This window comes from Pseudonaja textilis, chromosome 3 (assembly GCF_049901715.1).
Source record: "Pseudonaja textilis isolate UNSWEBS1 chromosome 3, rPseTex1.2, whole genome shotgun sequence".
NCBI classification, from domain to species: domain Eukaryota; kingdom Metazoa; phylum Chordata; class Lepidosauria; order Squamata; family Elapidae; genus Pseudonaja; species Pseudonaja textilis.
Genome location: NC_141992.1, coordinates 182,913,496 through 182,928,847, shown reverse-complemented (window position 1 = coordinate 182,928,847; position 15,352 = coordinate 182,913,496). Strand labels below are relative to the sequence as shown.

General features: G+C 37.1%; 1 protein-coding gene across 12 annotated transcripts in view; it reads left to right on the top strand.

Moving 5' to 3' along the window:
- Window positions 1-319: 319 nt before the first annotated feature.
- Window positions 320-15,352, top strand: part of TRPS1 (transcriptional repressor GATA binding 1) — a 269,041-nt gene continuing 254,008 nt past the window's right edge. For 4 of the 12 annotated variants that reach the window (XM_087931640.1, XM_026703579.2, XM_026703580.2 and 1 more), the window contains exon 1: window positions 684-817. Coding sequence is in view for 1 of the 12 variants with exons in the window: in XM_087931636.1 (XP_087787762.1) it covers window positions 1,840-1,849 (10 nt within the window). In the remaining 11 variants the exon portion in view is untranslated. Of the gene's footprint in view, window positions 818-1,080; window positions 1,850-15,352 lie in introns of those variants that run through there. The other 8 variants (XM_087931637.1, XM_026703574.2, XM_026703578.2 and 5 more) reach the window with 7 other exon arrangements.

The window sequence follows — 15,352 nt, the reverse complement described above, 5'->3', positions numbered from 1 at the left end:
CTCGCGTCCCAGGGAGGAAGATGAGGAGGACGGGAGGGAAGGAGGGAGGAGGCGGCGGCGGCAGCAGCGGCGGCGGCAGCAGCAGCAGCAGCAGCAGCAACAACGGCAGCAGCGAGAGCGGCTGAGCCGGAGAAGGAGGAGCCTTGGTCGCTCCGGAGGGCCGGGCTTAGGCCGTCCGCGGCCACAGGGGGGACGCCTGCACTGTCTCTTTAAGGGCTCTCCGGCTGGGGTGGCGCTTTCTCTCGTTCGCTCAGGCTCCCTTTGATATTAATAGTGTCGGTATCTTGAAACTGACGTCATGGTCGAAGACGGAGGTCCTGACAAGCGATAACACTTGTGATAAAGCGCGGAGCTCGGGCGCAGCCTCCCTTTCGGACGCTTGTTTGTTCCGCGCCGAGCCCGGCGCTCCCCCGCTCTCTGCTTAAAGCAAGAGACCCCCCTCGCGCTTCCCCCTTGGCTTTCCACACACAGCCCCCTCCACCCCAATCCGCGAGGGGCGAGGAGGAAGGGGGCCCGGGAAGGTAGACCTTTCTTGTCTCTCCCCTCCCTCCTCTTCTGTCCCCCCCAGTCAGCTCCTTAACCCTTTCTTCTTCCTCCTCCTCCTCCTCCCTCCTTCTCCTTTCCTCCTCCTCTCTCTCCTCCTTCCTTCCTTCCCTCTTCCCCCCCCTCTCCTCCCTCCCCACCTCTTCCAAAATAATCCCAAGATCAACTCTTGTTGCAAACAACAGAAAGACGGTTCATGGCGCAAGCGGCGGTGCCACCATCTTTCCAGGCGCTGCGACCATTATTGCTCGTATTATTGCTGATTAATCAACAGGTAAGCCGGACCGCGGCTACGGCCGCCCCGCCGGTGGGGGGCTGGGGGGGGGTGGAGGTCGCGTGGTGAGGACATGCCGGGGGTGGGGGTGGGGTGGGGGGTTGCTGGAGAGGAGGAGGAGGAGGAGCAGGGGCCGGCCAGCTCCAGAGCCGGAACGGTGTTGAGTAGATGCGTGAGCGTGTGTGTGTGTTTGTGTGTGCGGGGACGGGGGAGGGGGAGGTGAGGCGGATGGAGGGGGCGCGCGGATCTTTTCCGGCTTCTGCTCTTCGCTGCGTGGTGGTGACGCGGGTGGCTGGTTGGGTTCCGACGCTTCGCCGCTCTGGGTTGCCGTCCGCGCCCGCGAAGGGCTGAGAGAAAGAGAGGGGGCAAGGGTGGCTTGGAAAAGAGGGCCTGGGGGGGGGGCGGTTTGGCCTGGCCGCGTCAGCTTCCCTTCCCCACAACACCCCCCATAAAGCAGAAGCTTGGGGGGGGGGGAGGTTCGAGCCTCAGCAAAGGGGTGCCGGGTGGGCAAGGCGCCCCGCTTTTCTTCTTTTTAGATTCCTTTACCCGAAGGGCTTTTGTGATGAACTCGTGTGTCGATGCCTGGAAATTGGCGTCTTGGAAACTTGCAGTAGCCCGCTTCGGCGAGTCAGCAAAGGTCAAGTTCAGCAGCCGGGGAGAAGCGAGAGGGGGGAAGCCCTTCCCTCCCATTTTCTCCTCTCCCCCCCGCCCCACCAACAAGAAAGGAACTTCTCAAGCTGTGGCTTTGCTAATCCCCTTCCCCTCGAGAGTCTGCACTGCTTTGGTTTAATTCCCCTCCATCGGGAAAGGAGAGGTGCCCAGGTTTGCCCCCCTTCCCTACTTTATTTTGCTGGATTCTTTTTTTGAAAAATTCGTTTTTTAAAAAATCTTGTTGGCTAATCTTGGCCCCAAGACACCCCCCCCCTCCCCCGTGCCTGTCTCCCCAAATTGAGCTCCTTCTCTTCTTGATTTTTAAATGGGAATCGCAAAAATAAAGCCGGACTCCAGAAGGATGATGCCACATGCAAAGTAGTAAGTCCTCCCTTCTCCTTTTGCTCCCCACTTTGGGATGTTTGAGAATACTTGGGTTCTGTGTGCAACTTTCTAGAGAGATAGGGTGAGGAGAAACATCACACCAGGAGGGGAGGGGGAAACAAAAAAAAAGGATGAATATGGAATAATGTGTACATTGATGAGATGGGGAGAGGAAAATGTTTATTTGCTGAGCAATTTTTCAGCCAGGAAGAGGACTTTTATGGTAATTTCATAGTTTAAAGAACTTTTTATTAAGAGCTTTTTAAAGACTGGGACCCCCTACTCATTCCCCTTGATTTTGTTCCAAGCTACTTTGTCTACTTTTTTTTCCACTCACATTTGCTAGCACTGAGGACAGATTTCCTCTCCCCCAAATCACAATGAATGGAGAAGTGCAAACTTCCTAGCACTTCAAGAAAGAAAGATTGTAGTAACTTCTGATAAACAGAGGGAGGAAGCTGGTGGGCTGGTGTGTTATTAAAGTTCCCAAGAAGGGGTTTTTCTTTTGGTGAGGGTGCTTTCAAACCTGACACTTTGTACCCCATGGGACTCTTTTCCCCACCTCCCCTCCTCTGATCTTTGCCTTTGATCCTAGGAGAATGCTTGCTAGATCTCAGTACCATTTTTAAGTTGACTGGTGCTCTTTGGCAAAGAGGGCTTCTTCCCCTTTGACGATTTATGTGGGCTCCCTTTGTTATTCTTCTGGTAAACAGGGTGCTTTCAAAGTTGTGGGGGGGAGAGGAGGAAAAAGTTATACATGTACACATGTTATATGTATACACTATTTTCGCTTCCTTCGGCAAATGTCAAACCTCTGAATTCCCTGGATTGAAAAGATTGGTAGAAAGTGAAAAGTCAACGAACAAATGATGGGGAGTAAATCAGAGAGAGATCTCATAAAGATTTGCTTTACCATTCTGATGACAGTTAGCAAGACATTTTGGAAAGTTGGAAGAAAATATAGTGTGTGTGTGTATGGGGGAGGGCGGAATACAAAATTGGAGGAAAACATAGTTAAGTAAAAGACTGTGTCTGCAGTGTCTAGCACTTTCCTGAATACCACACCAAGTTTACTTGTTGTAGTAAACAATCACACACTCAGAATGGCTGGGAAAAAAAATTGGAGAGCTTTTGATAAATCTTTGGCACAATGTATACATTAATAGGGTATTTTAATTTAATGTTTTATTTCCCCTCCCCCTTCATACACATTAAAAGGAATCTCCCAACTATTGCATTGGGAATAGTTTATGCATTATTCTTTTGTTCTACGTGACTTGAAAAATATCGTAAGAATTGAAATATTGGTGAAGTTTTTTTAAAAAAACCAAAAGCTCAAGTTAACATATAAAGTTCAAATAAGCGATAAAGGTTTATTGGAGAAAACAATAAAAATGTACAGTAGAGTTTCCTGAACAGAAGGCAATCATTGTCCTCATGTTTGCAATATGTCTGTTAGGTGAGAAAACCCTTTCAAATATTTCACTAACTCGGCATATTAAAAATCATTAAAAAAAAACCTTTAAACTTATGTTTTTGCTAAGTCTTCTGGCTCATGCAAATAAACTCTTTCATGAGAACACCAACTATTTCCTGTAAATCGTGATGCTGACAAAACGATCTGGAAATGCTATCAACGTTTTTGTAAAGTTTTTTTTTTATGACTGGTAGTGAAAGTTTCTGACAAAGTTGGCTAACGCAAACAAATGGAATACTTTAGCTCCTTTCCCCCCTTTAAAAAAAAAACACAGAGGGGTCATTATGTTCTTTTAAAAAGGTATAACACCAGTTAAATTGTGGATTATGCATTTACCAGAGAGAGAGAGGCGCCTGTGCAGCTGCTTAACTTCATCTAAACCCTAAAATCTCACTTGCACCATATGCTTAAATTTGCATGATGCAATTTAGAGATGGGATTTTGTTCCTATATTGCTGTGCTGTTTCTTAAATGTGATGTGGGAGAGGAATGAAGAAGATAAATGTATTTTTTAATCAGTTAGGATTCCATAAAGATATAACTTAAAGCCTATAAATGTCTTCTTAGTTTTTCCAGCTTCCCAATTCTTTGATTTAGGAGGGGATGTCAGGTTTTTTTTTGAAACCTTTGATTTCAAACATGTAGGTTTTCTGGAATTCAAGCAAGCCTCACAGTGAAATTCTCCATAGGACTTCGATGGAGTTTTCTATGAATTAAGAGTAGGATTGAGATGTAAGGCCTTGCGCCAATTTAGCCAGGAATTTTTGAATTAGTTTTTAAATGCATAAAATACGCAATGCCCTTTTGAGATCTTGGGGGAATAGCATAGTACATACTTTATAAATGACAAAAAGAGTCAGCTTTTATGGATGCACATATGTGTGTTTATATGCACACAATATATATCTTTGTATTTTTTTTGCTCTATAATATCTGATTTATCCATTTGCAATATGGGACTAAGTCTGTCGACTCAAAAGTAAGTCCTTCTGCGTTTACTGATGTATTCTTCTGTAAGCAGAGCATTTCAACCTTAACTAATCCTTTATGGTGCTTTATGTTTGTGGCATATATGTGCGTATATACTGTATGTCCATATACAGCATTTCTGCTCTCTAGTCCTGTTAATAAAAAATATGTAAAAACAGCCTTCTTTGTAAAAGGTTTTTTTTTTCCCTGTAAGTTCTTCATTCAGACCATATTTTACTTTCCACGCAGACAGACGGGCTTCGGGAATGCCTTAACATTTTTCAGACATTAAGGTCAGATGAACTAATTACTTCTTGCTGTTAAGGTATCTAGAGATAGTCCGGATAAATTACTCTTTTGCAGTTAGGAATCTGAAAAGTTAATAATTCCAGAAACTAGATCATTTGGGGAAAATATTTATTAATGGTTTTTAACATTGCCATTAAGCTTGGTCCCATAGTAAAGGCTTTAAAAATCAGGTACATTTCAATAGATATTAAGATACTAATATCTGACTGACATCAACAGTATAATAAGTATACCTTTTGTCCAAATCAATCAGATCTTACCTATACGATACTAGCAGAGCTGATTGTCATAATGGTTTATGAGTCACACAACACTTCATTATAAAGTAAAATAATTAGGGAAGCTAAAGATAAAGTATTTTGACTCGTCCAATTTGAATTTGGGGGGAAAAAAGTCTGTAAAAAAGTGAAATAAAATTTGTCGTGATACGTCTAACGTGCTTGGAACTCAAACTCAACCTAGAAACTTGTGGGCTAGGAAAATTTAAGTGTTTGGAGAATGTAATAAATGGATTTTTTTTTCAAAAATACAAATAATCTTTCACATTAGTTTGGAATCAATGTATTAACTTTAGATCTTGCTATATTGTAAAGTTTAAAGTTTTGCATACTACTTAAGTGGATACAAAGAAGTCAGACTGATTAAAGTCCCTGTTGGTATTATTTAATTTTATTTCCACAAGAAAAGTAGTGTATTTCTGGGGCTTTTGGTTAAATTATCTGTCCAAAATATTACATTTTACATTACAAAATGGAATTGATTAAAATCAGGCGTGTACATTTTTGAGAGACGTGTAGGAAATTGTAGACTACCAACATTTTTGTGGTGGCTTTTTTTTGTGATTTGTGATTTTTGGGATGTCTATTGGTTGATTCAATTTCACCTGATTATTCACCTCTTTTTGGAAACTTCATGGAGTTTATATTTATAAGATATTAGTATCACTTCATAGATATTGGTGAAAAATTCCACTTGATAATAAAGCTTTAATATTTTCATTTCCTACTTAACGTACTTAAAAGAGATTCACAAATATATCCATTATTAATACTTACCCTGCAGATTAGTGCACTCTATTTTTATGATTAGACAATACGCAGAATACTTTTAGATTATAGTATTGATGAAACCCCGAAAAGAACAATTTTTAAAAATTATCAATTATTATTGAATCTTGGGAAAGTTGGAAGCTACTATTATTGTTCCTTTTGCCTATGTTGATTTTTTAAAAAAAAAAAACCTTGAAAAAAAACTATGTTTTCAACTTCCTCCTTATATATTGTTGCAACAGAATTATGATTTAGATTTGACAGTAAAATCTCCACCCAAATATATTCTATTTTGGTAGTTTCATCATTGTTGTCAATAAGGATAGAGAAAAGAAACCCAACTCTCTTGTCATACTTTTGTAAATAGTAATAAATATTTTTTTTAAATTATAGTTGTGCTTTAAAGCTTCAATATCAATTAATTACACAATAATACACATTTTTATTCGAAAATAAGTTGACTATATATAGAGGTTTTCTCCTAGTTTTAGTGCAGGGTTAAATGAAAATTATTTCAAGTAAACATTAGTAGAATGTTTTAACCCGGATATATTAGAGACACATTTGAATGCAGAGTAAACACCAATAAACAGAGAGGAATATTCTTCGGAGTAAACACATACAGGTTCGTGGAGCGAATAATCTATTAGTAATTTCATCTCAAACCAATTTATTGCCAGTAAAAAAAAATACTAAAACTCAATATAGTCAATAATTCAGTATATGTTTTTAGAAATACCTTATAGTCAGTTTAAAAAAAAATTAAATTGTTTTTACAATCATAGAAGTATCTTCGAAGAAAACTTTACCCCTCTTTAGTGGGACGCATTTTGCTGTTTTACAATGTCATCTCAGACATTTTACTTGTTCGTTATTTAAAAAGATACTGTAGTGTGCTATGATACTTGCAAATTATATGGTCCAGCGCCCCATGTTTAAGTAAAACTGGACTCTCTTCGATGAAAACCAATCAGGGAGAAGAACTGTAGTGGGATAGTTAGAAAATCCTTATTTGAATTTATTCTATTTTAATACTCTCCCTTGTTTCTAACTATGTTTTCCAGATAATTGGGTTTATCATTTTTATAAGTGAAGTAATTACTCACAGTTTGCAATATCTCTATCCATGCTAGCTATTTACTGAATTAAATTAAAATATTGTAAATGTAGTTTAATATATTTCTCAATAACAATATCAGCGGAAAGCTTGTGCTGTTTAGAAGGATGCTATGTAAATTCCCATAACTTTTTAATCGAACTTGTAAATGTAGAATATGTATTGTTCCAGCCTCAAGAAATACCAATGGATGTTTCTAAGCAGAAAACACACAAACATACTTTATGAGATTTATGTAATTTTATGGATTTAGTACTTCATTTTAAAAAGAGCTTTCTATATTAAATGATTCATTGAAACACCTTGATGCAGTTAGTTCAATCCTTTTGGTTTTATCTTCACACACACTTACATGGACACAAACACATATACATACACATACACACACACACTTCCAATCTGTAGAATTTCCTGTAAAAGAAATTGTTCGCCTTCTAAATACAGAACTACTTCCTCCCCTCTGAGTTGTAAAACATTTCTCTCCTATGAAACATTTCTATATTTTCTTGCAAAAATGTGGCATGTGCTTTTTATAAACCTGGCAATCAACCCTTTATAAGAGGGGTAGACACCTTCCTTGGTGGCTTTATTTATACAGAAGGAAACTTTCGTTCGCTCTCATTCTTTTGGTCTTTTCCCCTTGTTTTCTTTAAGCCGACTGACGTAATGCCAAACTTTGCTTTAACAGAACAGACAGAAGTAATTGGTAGCTTTTAACTTTTAATAATGTTCAAGATTTGTTTTAGTGGCCTAACTGCTATTTTGTTTAAAGAAAACTGAAGAAAAACTGGGCTTGATGCCTGAAGAAAGACCCTGTTGATGCAGTTATTTTTAATTTTTGCTATTCTTTTTTTTTTTAAATGCTTTCCTGATGAGCTTTGCTGTAGTTCTCCAAATGCACTTTTGTGAATATCAGTGCATTTCAGGTTATAACAACATAAACTACTTATGAAAAAAAGAGAGAAAAGTGTCCCCACGAAGTTTTGAAATGCTTTCTTATTTCTCTGTGTTTTCTCCTCCTAAATCTGAGAATTGATAAATGATTCAATTAGTCATTTCTTACTCTTGACCAATTGAAACTCCTCTTTAAAACAAAAAAAAAATATTTTTACACCTGTTAATGTAAGTTTAAAAGAAAATGTAAACAAAAGAGAGGGGGAGCATTGCAAAGAGAAAGGACCATTCAATTTCTCATCGGCCAAACACAATTACAATAAATACATTAATTCTTCCCTTTTCTCTTCTTTGTTCCAATCCCACTCTTTAATAACTCTCTTCACCAGACAAAGCTGATGATTTCTGAGAAAGAGAACATGCAGCCCTTCAAAATACAATGCATTTAATGGGATTATCCATATAAATCCAAACAATTTTCAAATACAGTATTTATGGTATGTTGTATAGTTAGACTTTTCACACCGACAGAAACATCTGTCTGTGCCCAGATTAGACAAGAGACAACTTGGTGAAGCTGAGGTTGGTGCGACTACATATGTTGGCAAACCTGAGTTATCTGTCAAAGGGCAAGTCAGCTTCTGCCAGTTTTTCCTTCCTTCAGGGGAGGTGCTCCACCCAATCAAAGGGACCCCACCCAGAGTGGAAAACTATAATTCAGTGGCACCACTCTTTCAAATATCAGCTCTCCCTACGCTTCCATCTCTACACTTAACTTGTCTCGGTCTTTACTTTCATTTCAACATCCCTCCCTGCAAGAATTTTTTTTTCATCTCCAGACAATGTTTCTCCAATTCTTATTTAGAGAGATAACTTCTTTTGGAGCTAATGCTCTAGCTTTAAGTGCCACTGTTGAGTGCAGTTTCAGATATTTTCGGAAAGTCTTTTCAAATGTATTTCAGGTTATATTGTAAAAATATATTATTAAAGCCATTTAATTTTATTATAAAATCTAAAAATGTAAGAGGTTTTCTAATTTTTTGTTCATGAACTTGTATCAAGAGTTGTTAAAGCTTGAAATTGTGCTCATGACTTAGGTTTCTGTCTTTTTTGAAGATTATGGGAAAGATCTGTTTAATCTTGGTATTTAATGTTGACTGATATATAGATCAAGTTGTATATAAAATGTGTGTGTATGTATAACATCAAACAATATTACACGCACGTACACATATATGCAGTTATTACTTTTACTTGATTTAATTTTATTCAGTTTTCAAATTTGAAAAAAGTCTAATCGCCAAAATTGGAGATAATATAACATTTCTGATTTAATCTTTTAATAGACTCGTTTCTATATAAAGTTTTAGTAAAATTTAATGGATGTTTTCTGATTATATTCAGTTTTGAGATTGCTTTAATCCATTTTTAAAGTAACATAAATTTTCCACCTTTCCAAGCAATGAGAAATCTTGGGGAAAAAAAATAACTTGTGCAAAAGATACATAATAAGTATGCTGTTCTCTTCCCAGGATTGATAGTTTATTTGTGAGCTCAAAAGTGAAGGATGATGTAAAAAGTTCATCAGTTGAACTTAAGTTCCTGTAGAAGATTTACTTAAATGCTATGTTTCAGTTTTGCCTCAAACCATTTGAAACCATCTCTGGATCCAAGAATCTACCATTTCTGGGTTCCTGAGAGATTAAGTATGACAGTTTGTATTATATAATGAACAGCAGTATTGTTTGAACAAAGGTAGCATATTTTGATTTGCGTACATATTTTCCTCTGGCAGTTGGCAGTAATATTGCACTAAAGTGAAAGGTTTAAATATCCCTTGGTTTGGAACATATAGTGCAGACGGTAGTGTGGTATTTAAATCATGGGACTTTTCCTATATTGTGTGAATGTACAATATTGTATGTAAATACAATACAATGTAAATTTCTTTATCTCATGTCTACATGTGTACTCTTAATTATTATAGGTTTCATAGCTATCTACTCACAGTTTTTGCAGTGATCCCTAAATTTAATTTCAGTATTAGTTTCGTATTTTGTGCTTTTATGAAAATAGCAAGTGTAGAATGAATATATCAAAACTTTCCAATTGGTGGCACAGTTACCAAAATTATTAAAATGTAGTTTGCTTTTCTCATCAAAGTTTCAGAATTATTATTAGCAACTGTGGCAGCTTCTTATCCACGATAACATGATATTATTTAGCATTTGTTTAAATAGATACCACAAGCACAGATTTAGTAAATACGTATGCAGAGATGGGTTGTGAAAAAAAATAAGAAACTCGGAGAAGCTGTACATGCTTGTGTAAATTATATGTGTCTGGTGTCAAAAACAGATCACTATAACACACAGGACATTATTTAGATTTAAATAGGCTTAACCAATCGCTTTTTAAAATAGGTAAACATATTTCCCCTTGTTGACCTCTCTAGACAAAAATCTGAGAAGAGTGATGAGATTTCTATTGCCCTGAAGGTCAGATAGCGTTGACTCCATTGGGGAAATAGGAGAGTGAATTCCTGAATGAATAGTTCTCCCACCAAAACTCCAGATGTTCAGATTGCTATAGCACAGCTTTCTTCTGGATATTTGCCAGATATCTGCTTTTATCAAAGAAAGCATTGCAAAGAGCCTGCATTATTGTCATTGCTCTTTGAACTAACTGTAGAGTGGTCCTTATGATATTATGCTATTATTTGCATACTCCTTATTTTTTTTGTTCTGCATTACTTTAATACCCAGAACATGGGACTCTAAAAATTGTTGCTGTTTATGTATAAAAATAAATGAAAACAAAAGATATGGGTATCTAAATTATCCGGTATAATATAGCTTTCCATAGTTCTACTGTGAAATATCTAGTAATTTAGTATTTATTTTGACAATTTTGAATATATGAATAAATAAAATGCCCAATGCATATCAAGAAGTGTGGGTTTTTTGGTATGAGTCGAAATTTGTATTGAAGTCCTTCTTTAGATATTATAGGCATGCATTATAGCATTTTCATGCAAGCAATAATTTGAGGGGTTTATGAAATTTATACTTGGCAGCCAAAAGCACTAAAAAATAATTTGCTTGAAAAATTAATTTGTATGCATTATCCAAATTTGCTTACAATTTGTTTAATTCAGTTTTAACCAAACTTTTTGACTCGGCCAGTTTTGGTGAGAATCTTATTAAAATACTTGTTTTCAATGGACAATGAATAAATAATTGACTATTGAATCAAAGTCGGATTTAAACAGACCATGTGATATATACTTTCATGTCATTTTTCTTCTTCTATTAAATTGAGAACTATCAAATTATGCAATGTGAATGTGTGTGCTTGTGTATGTGTGTGGGTGCACATGCAGAGAGAGAGGAGGAGGAGCAGCGTAGTGTGAAAAGCGATCAGTGAATAAAACATAATACTTGAACATTTGGGAAATACATTTTTGTTTTTCTCTTCTAAGAACTTTGGCTATAATACTGAGCAAGAGTCCTATAAATTTTTTCAGTGTGAAAAGCAGAGTGAAACATATAGAATGAAACACGTTTTATTTTTTTCTAGTGAGCGAAAATGAACTGTACATATTTTTTTTTTGTATTGTTGGGTAGTAAAAACCTTTTGATTAACAAAAAAGTTATACTTTTGTCCAATTCTTCCCCCTTTTCTGTCATTCTTTCCTGTGCTTTTATGATATGTGGAAAGATAGACATCTTTTCTAAAAACATAGACAAATTAAGTTTCCTAATTTGGACCTATTTAAAAAAAAACAGAAAACACTAATTTTGCTCTGTCGAACTTCAAAATTAGGATGTCAAGATGGTGGCCACAGTGGTATGATCAAAGCTTAGTTTGGTTTTTTTTAATGTGTCAATTTAATGTTTTTTCCATGATGTAATGAAAGTTTTGACTCCGGTAGTATTTGCGGCTACCTTTGTAAAGTCATTCAGAATAGGATGTCTGTTGGCATGGAAAAGTTGAGAAAATTTTCAGGGAGATTGAGTTTTTAATGCTTTTACTGTATAGCTGTTTGTGAAAACAGGATATGTCAATAAATAATGGCTTTGATATTTATGTTTGAGTTGACTGCCTAAATTGTTTAATGAAAAACAGAACATTGATATGTTCTATGACACAGTTGACTATGGAGAAAAAAAAATAACAGTGTGAGGTTATACGATACAAATTATTCGACATATATGTCACTTATTGTGATTCATTAATGAAATAATTGCTGAAGAATTGAAAACTTTATATTGCCTACAGTTTACCTGAAAGTTGATCCAGTTGCTTTGAAGAAGTTTTTAACTTTTTGTAACTCTGCATTAAACCCAGTCTTTTGATTAAACAGATTTTACATGATTTTCTTGAGATTCCCTGAACGAATCTCTAGCACTTTGTTTTCATTATTTCCTTTTCATTATTATTTGTAAGAGTCATTTTAGAACATCAGTGAGTTACTTTGTCCTGCTCTTAATATATGTGGACAATTTAACACAGGGTATGTCAGTCTTCCATTTTAATACAGGTGGATTTAATTAAGATGGGTAACCTCTCCTATCACATTTAGTGTTAAGTCTAGTTAAGTCTAGTGTCTGTCTGTTATATCTTATTTCTGACTATCCCATACCATCTGATTTATGCAATATAGCAATCGCAATAGCACTTAGACTTTCTGAACGGTATTAGCTATTTATACCACCCCATAGTGCTTTATAGTACTATCTGGACAGTTTACAATGTTAGTATACAACATTATATACTAACAATCTGGGTCCTCATTTTGCCAATCTTGGATGGAAGGCTGAGTCAACTTTGAGCTCCATCAGGGTTGAACTCCAGGCTGTGGGCAAAATTTGCCTGCAATACCCATTCTAAGTACAATGCCACCAGGGCTCCTGACAAACTTGTTTATATAGGTTTATAAATTTCAGTATTCCCAGAATTTGGGACAATAGGATGCCAGTTATATGCTCCATGGAGACTTGATATTCAAAGAATGCCTGCCTCATTTATCTTCAAAAGTAAGTAACTAATGAACTTCTGGTTTTGTTAGTTAATAAGTTTGGTGCTCATTTAATGTCGGCTTTGTGAGGTAGTCTACACACAAAATGTATCCAGAGGTACTAGCTTTAACTTGTAAGTTTCTATTAAAAGAATCTTGCAAGTCTGAAAGTACATCTCTTCCCTATCCCCTTTCCAAGAAAATAGGCTTGTCATGCTTCCATTCCTTAAGCCACCTTTAATTGACACTGCCCTGGCTGTGGCTCTTCCTTTTATTTCCCAAGGTCCGTGATGGCAAACCTATGGCACGTGTGCCAGAGGTGGCACACAGAGCCACTTCTGCTGGCACACAAGAGGTCACTTGGAAGAGCTCCACTGCTCATGCGCGTGTGCTGCCTGCCCTAATTGTCGGGTATCTGGCATGCATGTGGGGGGGGCAGGGGTGCTTGGGAGATGTGCACTCATGAGTAAAAACACATGGCACAAGGGGATCATGCACGCATGCGCAGAGATGTATGGTGCATGCGGGTGCGGGCCATACCCGCGCTCATTGCCTTTTGGGTGCTGGCACGTGAGCGAGCGTACGTGCAGTTTTCAGCACAGGAGCCCAAAAAGGTTAGCCACCCCTGGCCAAGGTCATTGTCACACACTATTACAGTTAAGACAAAGCTGGAGAGTTCCAAAACGATGGAAGGCTGTATACCTTGATCTTGCATCTGAGGGTTAATTAGCAGAAGCAATCAAAGGTCAGATAGCAGATATTAACAAACATATTTGAAAGTAGTTCAAGGAGAAGAACTTTCAAATTAACTATGCTAAGGAAAGATATCTTACAAACTACTAATACAAGAAACACGCTTGTGCTATATAATGTCAGGAAAATAAGTGTGAAGGACACAAGCCTGTTTGGCAGTTGCAACTATGATGACATCCTAGCTCAAGTGGGAAGCACAAATGAATTAAAACCCTCCATCAGTAGTTCCAGCTCCCCCTTCATGCTCTCCTAATATATTCCCTAAGGACCCAGATAATAGGTTCATTTAATTTAGAAGCGAGTTTCTGAAAGGTATTAGCTATTTATTTATAGGAAGTTTACAGGTATGTTAAGGCAACATCCCAACCCCATTATTTATTTCCTAGTATTTGTTATTTATTTCTTTAATTTACTACATATCTCATGTTTACTTAATATAATTCAAGGTGAAATGCTTGCTGAGGTGACCCATTCATATTAACTAGTCCAGTTCCCTGGAGTAGAACATCACATGACTATCTTGCTTGATATTTATTCCCTTGAACATCTTGAGGAGAGACATTTCATTTGTGCAATTATTCCCAATAAAGCAGTCTTTAATTTATATTTTCCATGTGAACTGGAACCCTGAATATTCAAAACTCAATAAAACTTACACTGAGTTTTGAATATTCAGGGTTCCAGTTCACATGGAAGATATAAATTAAAGACTGTTTTTTCCCTCCAAGAAACATGTATACAGGGGACAGATTTAATTGGTTAATATTGAAACCAATCCAATCTGTATAAAGCTCTTAATGAGTTGGATAATGTATTGATTATGTGCCATGAAATCAGTATCTACTTCTAGTGACTACATAGACAGTCTCTAAAATGATTTGCCCCAACTTCTCCCTGCCTTTGTTGGTGTACCCATTGCAGTAGTAATTGAGTCCCTCCACTGGTTGTCCTTTTCCTCTCCTTCCTTCCATAGTTTCCAACATTCAAGACTTCTCCAGAGACTAGGTCTTCACATAATCTCTCTATATTGAGATACTTTTATTCCGCTCATTTGTTCCTTGAGTGAGAATTTTGCATTGATTTGTTCAGTGATCAATTTGTTTGTCTTCCATGGTATTCGGCAGTTTGGCAGTTCAACTGGCTCAAGTTGAACCAGCCTTCCATCTTTCCATGGTTGGTAAAATGAGGACCCAGATTGTTGGGGGAAATATGCTGACTCTGTAAACTGCTTAGAGAGGGCTGTAAAGCACTGTGAAGTAGTATACAAGTTTAAGTGCTATTGCTATTCTCAGGAATTTTCTCCAACATTGTTAATACTTTCTATCCTGCTTCTTCAAAATCCAACTTTTATTTTCATAATGTGTCACAATCCCTAGTTGTCCTGTCTGAAGTCAAATGTGTTTACTTTCAGATAGGTTGGTGTATCATGTATCTTCATATGATGCCCATGCATTCAGAGAATGCTGTTTTTTCTTCTAACAAAGCTAGCAACTGTTGACACTGTTCTTTGTGTCTGTTACTATGGATTTGTATTGAAGACTTTTTTTTTAGTCTTGTATCTAAATTTTATGATAGTTGCTTGGATATTTTGTTGTAAATCATGCCTTTAAACAGGTATAGTGGGGGAACTAAAAAAAAGTAATATTTTGGTTTCAAAAAACCACTTTGGCTTTGGATTTTCATAGGCAGAAATTGTGTACACATTTATTTATGAGTAAATCCATTAGATCAATGGGATTTTTTCCTCTGCTTGAGCATGCATGAGAAGTTATCTATCAAATTACTGACTCAGTCATAACAATTAATGCATAATTAACAATAGTTGATCTCTAACCATGATAGCAAAAGTATTGATAAGTTATCATTTTGGAACTGATGTTGAATAGCAGTGTATTTTTTCATTCAGTTTTTG